The sequence below is a fragment of the Microtus ochrogaster genome, chromosome 16 (genome assembly GCF_000317375.1).
Source record: "Microtus ochrogaster isolate Prairie Vole_2 chromosome 16, MicOch1.0, whole genome shotgun sequence".
NCBI classification, from domain to species: Eukaryota; Metazoa; Chordata; class Mammalia; order Rodentia; family Cricetidae; genus Microtus; species Microtus ochrogaster.
Genome location: NC_022018.1, coordinates 61,555,913 through 61,566,054, shown reverse-complemented (window position 1 = coordinate 61,566,054; position 10,142 = coordinate 61,555,913). Strand labels below are relative to the sequence as shown.

Here is a 10,142-nt window from a genome sequence, read left to right as displayed (position 1 = left end):
TAATATCAGTTAAAGACTATATAAATGAAATATATATTCATACAGTAAAATATTTTACATATAAAAAGAGGTGTTAATAAATGCCTCAGTATTTTTGTTTTCAAATTATTAAATCCAATGGAAAAATCAATACATATAAAGAAATATTGCATCATTTTAATTTTATGTAGGTAGCTTATAATGTTATAGCAAGATATTCATGAGATAATAGCTTTCATCTTAGAGTGAATATTCCAATGATTTTTGTCATATTTGAAAGGCTCTATATACTTCCACTGATGATATCTGGATGCACAATATTTCCACTAATTTTAAAGATGCCTCATATTTTTCTCCACAATCCTTCTATGTCCATTTTCATAATCTGTATCTTACCTTATTGATTCTTATTGATTTTTGTGTTCTCAAAATCATGATTAGAGAAAATCACCCTTGGAGTCTTGTTCTGATCAGCGGAGGACAAGATGAAGATATTTGTAATGAAGATAAAGGTGCATACAAACCGTCATGGGGTTGCTCCAGCAGGAGGCAGGCCCCATTGGTGAGGATGTGACATGTGTACCATCATGGTGCTGCTCCAGGAGGAGGCAGGCCCCATTGGTGAGAACGTGACAGTCAAGGAAATTAAAACATTGATGGACATTATTCCTGATACGTTGTTTTGGTGGGGGTAAGGGATGTAATATGAACAACACTGAAATGACCCGTCCTATCCTGAGCAATTTACACATATCCCTCTTGTTGTTTCATAACAACTCTACGGCAGTGGTTCACAGCCTTCAGTGGATGTCAGGATAGTCCTAGAGTCTAGAGCACACATCAGTGACTGTCACAACATGCACAGGACCTAGAGCTCAACCAGACAAAATCCCAGCATGCAGGGAAGAAAATATGCAAAAAGCCCCACTGCTTGTCAAGAAGTTGTTCACAAGTAATGGCTGATTGGAGAGTGAGAATCAGATTTCTCTAATGGCATGGCACTGGGTGGATCACACACAGTCTAAGGCAGGCTGCATGCTCAGGAGTGGCTGGCCAACATAAATCAGACTCTATGTTTTTAGTGGTCTTACTTCCCTTTCACTGAGTGATAAGAAGAACATGAAATTGCATTGGTAGATAGAAAGAGGGATCTGGGTGGAGCTGGGCAGTGGGAAAGATTGTGATAAAAAAATTATACTGTGTGATACTCACAGAGAATGAATTAAAAAATAAATAAGGAAGTCTGAAAAGTGAAATAAGCAGAAGCTAAGCAGAGTACAAAGGACAGTGGGTAAAACGCATGAGCTGATGCCTCTTACTGGTGCTTTTCAATTTCTCTAAATGTTGTGACTAAAAAATTATTCTTCACTATCTGTTCTGCGTTTAGCAATTTCTTAGGTAGTGTACAGTACAGAGCAAACAGGTATCATATATTTCTTCCCTGATCTGAGGAAGCCACCAAATGCAAGAATCAATGGGTAGATCAAATATGGTGACTTTATATATACCATGAGAGATTATTGAACCTGAGAATTTGAAAACAATGAGACGGTAATTATTTGGGGGTAATATATCTCTTGATGGTTCCACTTTTAATACTGGTGCCATGGAAACTACGTTTCATCAGGACTCTTACGAGGAAATACATTCATCCAAAAGCAGTAGCTGAATATCTACACTGACAAAAAGAAATGGTGCGTGCTAAGGTAGAGGGAGGGAGAGAAGAGGATTAGTGTTAAGTGTCCAGAGCTGCTGTAAAGAGGAAATCCTTCTGGATATCTTCTTGTGGTGTTTATTAAACAATGTGTGTGCCCCTAAGGCCACCAGGATGTGTCCTGGAAATGGTAAACATAGGAACTTCCAGTTGTGTGTTACCACAATGAAGAGTGATACGCAAGATGGCACTGCTAGATTGCCATTCAATTTAACCTCCAGGAGAAAAGCCAAGTTTCATGAGACCCCTCACAGCACGCTCCTTCATACTCCCTGTTATGGATCAGCCTTGAACATCACTTTCCTCATTGCGGGTCACTGTCTCCTAAAGATTCTTGTGAGATCCAACTGTGTTGCACACTGACACACACAGCCAGAGCATCCCAAGGTCTGTGTTCTCACAGCATCCAACAATAGCTATGGACTAAACACAAAGCAGAATGCATCAACTAACCTCACACCAGGGATGGCAACTAAAGGCTCTCATTCTCAACTGGGAGAGTACTACACCACACAGCTTTTCTAGAAGCACAATCAGCAAGCAATATGTCAGACATGATGTGATCCAAGGCCTATAGGATGGCTATCTAACTTCCTTTGACAAGATCAAGAATTTCAGATCCCTGCTATCAACTGAGACACCCCAGGCTCAACCTTCCAGCATCAGGCTGAAATCATATCTCAGGAAGAACCTAAATCCCAGTGCCTGGAGGCCTTATCCAATCATCAACACAGCCAATCAGTGTAGGGTATGATTGAGGGGCAGGGCCAACTGTTCACATACTTGGGAATAAAGCCTGAGTGAGGTGTTGCTGGGTCAGATCCTGGGTCCTCAGAGATCTCCGAGGAGTTGAGTCTGCGGGTGGACTGAAGCAGAAGAATTAACCACAGGTGAGGCTCTGTCTGTGCCAAGGCAGAATGGGAAATGATTCTGGAAGGGAGCCTTGAGAAACTCCATGGAGAATCAGGCAGAACCCAAAGAAGGAGAACATATTCTAGGGCTCAGCATCCTGCTGTGTGTAGGTGGAGGGTAAGGGGTGGAAAAGGCATAGAAGAATCCAGGCCTTTTGGCTCCCTGGTCCAGGTTTGTATAGGTTCCCCGTAAGGAGAAGTCTGGGTCTGTCCACAGAGAGTGCCAGAAGTTACCACGCACACCAGTAGCCTGGGTGATAGAGATTGTTTCTTGCCTATAATCTTTGGGTAAATTGTTCTCACTCGACCTGTACAGATGTGATAGAATGATGCATGGCCCCATCCAGGTCCTATGGGAGGTATTGCCTTAGAGACCCAGAAAGTCCTGAACCAGAAATCTCACTATAGGTTTGTTCCTGTACTTCACTTCACTTATGGATCTGGCTTCCTCCAGTTTTCTCTTGTGACGCCATTCTCACTGAGGAAGTGTGTGGGGAGTTTGGTTGCATGGTTCCAATTGTAGGATAAAAAGAATAGTACCTATGATTCTTCCCACATTTAAGGGAGATTTTTTGAGACAGGGTTTCACTGTGTAGTCCTGGCTGTCCTGGAACTTACTCTGTATACCAGGCTGGCCTTGAACTCACAGAGATCCACATGGCTCTTCTTCCTGAGTGCTGGAATTAAAGGTATATGCCACTTTTAATTTAAAAGACCACTGCCTGGCCTTTCCCACATATATATATATACAAGACATTTCACAAAATTTTCATTCAAGAAGAAAGGGTACAAGGCAAGCCCAGTACCCAATGAGTATTAGAAAGGGATATGATGCTATGTGGTCCCAGTTCTTGGGTTCACCTTGAAAATTGGATCCAATACCACATAATACAAGTTTTGCTCGGTATAAATCTTATGTCAATGATATACCAAGTATACGATTGTTTTTTGCTTCTGGTCCTCAGTGTGCATAAATATCTTTCTTACATAATGAGATATAGTACACCTGAAGTTTTTATTGCTAGAATTCTGGACTCTTCATTTTGCATTGGTTCTAATTACTACAAGTGGTTAATTTATTTCATACATTACCCTAAGCACTTTCAACAACCTTTCAAAAATTATTTGAAAGAATGGATCAAAGAATATTATTGATCACAGATATTTCTCAGGAAGGAGTAAGAAGACTTTTAAAAAATGTTGGTGTGCTCACATATTCATTTGTTTTCCCACTCCAGGTCTTAGGGACATGACTCCAGCTATATTCCTGACAATCTTATGCTTGGGAGTGGCCTCAGCTGCTCCAGCGCTTGGTTCCAGTTTGGATGATGAATGGGAAGAATGGAAGATGAAATATGAAAAATCATACAGTAGTCTGGTTGGTAAACTGGAAATTGTCCAGAAGAACCCCAGGATGAATTGACATTGCTGTTGAAAGTGTCTAGGCACATTAGAGGTCATAGACCTCATCCTTCCCTGAAAAATTATATAATCACAATTCTTATGAGCACAGGGTGGCCAAATTCTCTTTTCCTCCATATGTGCCGAATGTGTGACTGTTGTGTCTGTAGTACCCTCTCATTGACCTCTGTTCACCTACAACAGCAAGTCCACTTGTCAGATTTTTCCAGAGTTTAGTTATAAAGAAATGTCATTAATTATGCTCACTTCTAGGAAGAAGAAGGACAGAAGAGAGCAGTATGGGAAGAAAATATGAAGATGATCAAAATGCATAATGGGGAGAATGGCCTGGGGAAGAATGGCTTCACCATGGAAATGAACGCCTTTGGTGACATGGTGAGTGTGACATGCATTGCTGCCCACTGTGTTTTCTTCAGTTCTTTACATGGGGTCTTTTTTGTTTCATTTTTTCATGTGTTGTTTCGCTTGTTTGTTTTTGCTTTGTTTTTTATTATTGCTATTTTCCTTGAAGACCCATAAAGAATACAGAAAAATGATGACTGATATTCCAGTTCCAGCTGCCATGTATGAAGACACTGACCAAGGAGGTCTTAGAGACTTCCCCAAATTTAAGGACTGGAGAAAGGAAGGCTATGTGACTCCTGTACGGAACCAGGTAAGACAGCAGCCCATGCCCATATTCTTAAACCACTTTTAAGACAAAATACTTGATGTCTGTGTGTATATTAAATGTGGGGCGATGTGCAGTTTGTTCTTTCTTTTATGAAAGCTTCATACACTTATACAACAGTTATTTATCCTAGAAATTCACCACACACACTCTTTTTACAACTATTGTCCTCTACTGTGTCTGTTTCTGGAATTTATTTCTTCTTTTGTTGTTGTTGATAACCCATAAAACCAGTAGGTTTTGCTCAAATGTCCATGTGTGTATGGCCATCGACCAGGACATGTGTTAGCTACAAGCAGTCATGTTCTTTAGGAGAGTACCATCCCTCCATAGGCATCTATCAATTACTAGTACATCATTTTCATAATATATTACCTGTCTATGTCATTGCCGGGGTTGGTCTTTGTGTATTGACAATTTCACTTCCCTGTTCAGGGTAACTGCGGTTCTTGCTGGGCTTTTGCTGCAGCTGGTGCCATAGAAGGACAGATGTTCTGGAGAACTGGCAACCTGACCCCTCTAAGTGTGCAGAACCTACTGGACTGTTCTAAACCTCAAGGCAATGATGGCTGCAAAGATGGTACTGCATACAAAGCCTTCCAGTATGTTCTCCAAAATAAAGGTCTCGAGGCTGAGGCAACCTATCCATACGAGGGAAGAGTAAGTGGACTTTTTATACCACTATCATTTCAGCCAGCTTCAGACAAGGGACAATTGCAGAAATAATCCATGGTCTTCAGAACTCACGTTGGAAGGTAGACTCAGTGTACACCAGCAGCGGTCTCATGAGAACATCAGTTCTTTCTAATGTGATGGTTTCCATGTAGCTGTTCCTGTGCTATGCACACAGAGAGTATGCAAACTCTTCCACATGTAATGGAGATTTCTTACAGACATAAAGACCTATGAGGTGTTATTAAAGATATGGTAGCTGATTTTCAGTTCCAAATCTCCCAGTAGGATTTCATTCCTGGGATGATTTATAACAGTCCAGACATGGGGATGCTCAGTCGCAAAGTGCAGAGTTGTGTTCTGATGCATGTTCCTTAGAAGGTGTGTGAAAATAACTTAGTCTCTTACCCTTTATCTTTTAAGGAAGGACCCTGCAGGTACAATCCTGAGAATTCTAAAGCTTATATCACAGAACCTGTGACCCTCCCACCACAAGAAATATACCTACTGGTGGCTGTAGCGTCTATAGGACCCGTCTCTGCTGCAATTGATGCTTCCCATGATTCTTTCAGGTTCTACAGTGGAGGTAAGCGTAGTTCCCTCTAGATAAGAAAAAGAAATGTGACATGGCCATGCCAGGTTCATAAAAGGCTGTTGATCTAGAAAATTGTGTGTGACTTTGGGTTTTTAATCTTTCCTCCCCACACAATAATACTGAGCTCCATCCTCAGCAGATAGGCCCCTTTCATGCAAGGAAGTGCATCATATTTCAAAAAAAAATCATTTAGCTATTTTTAAACTAACCTCAATTTGGTGAGTGTTTTAGGTTTCTGTGGAGACTGTCTTTCTGAAATCAAATTATTAATAAGCCTCTTGATTTAAGTAATTTCTATTCAGTGAGTTTTAATTTACATGAGCTTCTAGCATAGAAATTAAAGATTATAATTAGCCATCTTATAGGCACCTAGGCAATTGTTTATCAAAAATCTGTGCTTATTTTGTTTTTTTTTAGTTTTCTGTAAAGCTATATATATAGTATATATGCATATTTACATATATCTGTATATATGTATGTAGTATGTATTCTCAGTAACAATTCAGTCAACCCATGTCTGTCTGTAGTTTACATCATTCCTGGGGTCTTTGAAAATGCCTCCCTATTGTTGGTGGCTGTGGTCACTGTCAGGTGTCCTGTGCATCTCACATCAGCTTCTGTGTTTTTTCTCAGGCATTTATCACGAGCCAAACTGCAGCAGTTATGTAACGAATCATGGAGTTCTGGTGGTTGGCTATGGAGTTGAGGGAAATGAAACAGATGGTGAAAAGTACTGGGTAATCAAGAACAGGTATAAATTGCCATAAAAAATCTATATTTGAAATTCTAGTATTGGAGAGACAATTCAGTGATTAAGAGCACTAGGTGCCCTTCCAAAAGAGTCCCAAAGGGATTATCTCTTGAAGTCAATGTTTAAGTACACAACCTAGAAAACTTTGTCCCACTTAAGTCAAACAAAATCTGTTTTATTTTACTATGTACGTATGTGAGGTATATGTACATGCATGCTTGCATGTCTAAGAGCACCTGTTTATGCACATGTGTAGAGGCCTGATGCCAGCATCAGTTCTTTCTCAATCACTATCCAAGTTCCACACTGAGTCCGTGCCCCTCATTGATCAAGGAGTTCACTGTCTAGTCTGGATAGCCACTCGTTCTAGTATGTCCTGTGTCCATGTCCTGAGAACTTGCTATTGAGACACTACAGTGTTCAATGGTTCTGTTCTTTGACCTCCAGTCCTTAACCTCTGAACTCCCTTATACCATAAACAACCTACTCATAATGTTTTATCATAACATTTCTGTACCATCAGTGGTTTTTTGGGTATCAGTGTTATTTTGTGTCATTGTTTTTTTCTAAAATCAGACACATTTATTAGGCTTGAGCTACCCTTCCTCTGCTGCTGTCTTCCCAGTCCTGTACGAGGTGCCTCTTGGTACTCAGGGGTAGACCCTCAACTTTTCCTGATCCTTCTGTTAGCTTGGCCTCTTGTCAGTTACTATAAGAAATCAATCATGCATTGATAAATGAAACATGTGTTTCCTTCCAGCTGGGGAGATAATTGGGGCATAAATGGCTATATGAAGATTTCCAAAGATCGCAACAACCACTGTTCAATTGCTTCACAAGCCAGCTTCCCCAATATCTTCTGAACTCCTGGTGGCCACAAGGGAGGACTTGGCAGAGACAGCATTCAATGGAGTGCTTTCCACTTCCCAGTGACCAGCCTTCGCTGAATGTGTTCAACAGTTGAGTTCCTGAAGAGGTCCATTGCACTGTGAATTCTGGAACCTGCTCACTCTATCTCAAAAGGGCAACTATTGTACCTGATGGGTCTTTATGACACTTGCAGCAACTTGACTTTCACTTTTAATGGTTATGCAAATGGTGTCTTTAAAAATAATAAATTCAAATATAGTTTCTAGCATCTCTCTGTTTTGTGAAATGATTTCCTTTTTGTGATCAAACATGGAATTTATCTAGATGACAACATTGAGTGTGCTGGTGGCATTCTAGGAGAAAGAGAAAATGGCTCTTTTGTGATGGCCTTCATTCCATTTGGGTTATGGTCTGCTCACAGGGTTTTATACACCAGCAACCATTTTCCAAAAGACTTTATAAACATTTCTGGATTTGATATTTTTAACCAACATTAATTTACCATTCGGTTCTCTGTGAAGTGTGATGGCACAATGTACTGCCCGACTGAATTGAATGGAGCTGTGACTCTCCCTTGTCCAGCACCTCAACCCTGTACTAGATTCCCAGTTACTGTGCCAGAGACATTAAGGTCACCACGCCTGCACTTACGGGATTGTGGTTCAGGTGACACTTCCAGAATCTTCAGTTCTTCAACATACAAGAGTAACAAGAGAGGTGTTTCAATACAGTCCATCACAGACATTGCCCTATTCTATTACGGGTTACTGAGCTTATTACCTGATGCACTGAACTTTACCATAGCCATGCAAGTATGGAAAAATAGTGTATGTATGTCTGTACGTATGTATATTCACATATATTTATATACAACTTTGTATACAGGTCTCAAACAGTGAGTGCTATTCTTACCCTATACCCCAGTGGACAGTGAAACACTGGCCTATGCAGATTTATCCCAGTTTCTCAAAGCCAGTGTCTTCCTTAACCCTTTATTGGAATTAAACTTAATTAAAAGTTGTAGGGGCAAATGTGTTTTCTAAATTGTTTTGCTTTTGAATTTCATTTAAACCTTTTATATAACTGAGGCAAAGTATTTGTCCTTTTGGGAATACATATTGTTCATTTTACATCTACAATATGCAGTGAATTGACACAATCAGTGTAATTGCTGTTGAGGCATACTCAGAGTATACTCAAAGTATTTTATGTGTCTTCAAAACCTTCCTGTAGACATCTGGAAGTTTCTAGTGACTTGTGCTAGACTGTAGCAGTACAGGTGGCTAGAGTACTCTCCCTTTGCTTGGATTTACCAAACATCATCCACCTTATCCTTGTCTTCCCTTCCCCTTTACTCCCAAAGTTTCAGTGAATCTTTTTCAGGCCCTATTTAACTCTCTTCTTCTAAACATCTGGTCTTTTTATCTTGAGTAAAAATAGTGAAGTTTTATTGTTGCATAAGACTTGCAGAAGATCCAGCCAGCCAAGATCCCAATGTGGATGGGAGAGGCTCCAATAAATTTCCACCCCTATCCAAGTAGCTATTGACCATTGATGGTTTATGTGGAAAGGGGGAATCACATTTGTTCAGAGAAGTGAGCTCTGAGAGGCTATCTACACTCCACATGCAATAAGTGAACCCAGTGGGTAATAGAAACCTTTAAAAATTAAGTATAACAGATGAAGTTTGGAAGAAAAGGAACTAAGGAAGATGTGGAAGGATGGGAAAGGAAGAAATGGTTGAGGCAATTTGATCAAAACACATTACATACATGTATAGAAAGATAATCTTTAAACAGGAACTTTTAAAATATGAAAAATCAGTGAATCCAAAGTTCATTCTTTTAAAAATAAATTTGGTAAATCTTTAGTTAAATTAAATAGAATGAGAGAAGACTCAAATTAATAAAATTGGAAACAGAAAAGGAGACATTTCAGCAGATATATAAAACCCAGAACAATCATAAGCACATATTTTTAAAATCTCTATTTTATTAAATGGAAAAATACAAAAAAATGAATATCAAGACGTAAGCCAAACCTAAATCAAGAAGATATGAATGATTAAACAGAGCTAGCAATGAGGATGAAGCAGCAATAAACATCTAATGAAAGTCTAGTCTATGACCCCACACAAACACCTAAGACCAGATGGACTCACTGCAGACTTGACAAGCACTTTAGAGAATGCTAATATTATTCATTACTACAATGAAAACTTTTTATTTTTTTCTTTTTTAAAATTGAATATAATTACATCACTTATTCCCTTCCCTTTGCTCCTTCAACTCCCATGTCCTTCACCCATTCACTCCCTCTCAAATTCAAACCCTTAGCTTCTTAATTGTCAAAATATTTATGAAACCGGTATTATCCTGGTAACAAATCAGGTCCAGATTCAACAATAATAACCTCAGCAGCAAAAATCAGAAACTCATCTCTGTCTTTTTTAAATTAATTTTAGAAAAACTATCTTTTCTAATTTTACATGCCAAATCCAGTTTCCACTCCCTCCCCTTCTCCTGATCCCTCCACCTTCCCCCCATCCCAGCCCCCAT

General features: G+C 39.6%; 1 protein-coding gene across 2 annotated transcripts; it reads left to right on the top strand.

Moving 5' to 3' along the window:
• Positions 1 to 3,853: 3,853 nt before the first annotated feature.
• Positions 3,854 to 7,577, top strand: LOC101994867 (cathepsin J-like). 2 transcript variants are annotated; one of them, XM_005355314.1, is made up of 7 exons: positions 3,854 to 3,982; positions 4,279 to 4,401; positions 4,538 to 4,681; positions 5,132 to 5,356; positions 5,792 to 5,954; positions 6,597 to 6,714; positions 7,475 to 7,577. In XM_005355314.1, exons 1-7 carry the CDS (start codon positions 3,854 to 3,856, stop codon positions 7,575 to 7,577), a joined length of 1,005 nt encoding a protein of 334 aa, XP_005355371.1. The 2 variants fall into 2 exon arrangements, with proteins under 2 accessions (XP_005355371.1, XP_026638914.1); XM_026783113.1 differs by having other exon boundaries at positions 3,854 to 3,986; positions 4,286 to 4,401.
• Positions 7,578 to 10,142: the final 2,565 nt, after the last annotated feature.

Excerpts from the sequence above, each read along its gene's own strand:
- LOC101994867 (XM_005355314.1), top strand. The coding sequence starts at position 3,854 with ATGACTCCAGCTATATTCCTGACAATCTTATGCTTGGGAGTGGCCTCA. Across the intron at positions 5,357-5,791 it reads CCTATCCATACGAGGGAAGA|GAAGGACCCTGCAGGTACAA; the intron begins GTAAGTGGACTT and ends TTATCTTTTAAG. Across the intron at positions 6,715-7,474 it reads TACTGGGTAATCAAGAACAG|CTGGGGAGATAATTGGGGCA; the intron begins GTATAAATTGCC and ends GTTTCCTTCCAG.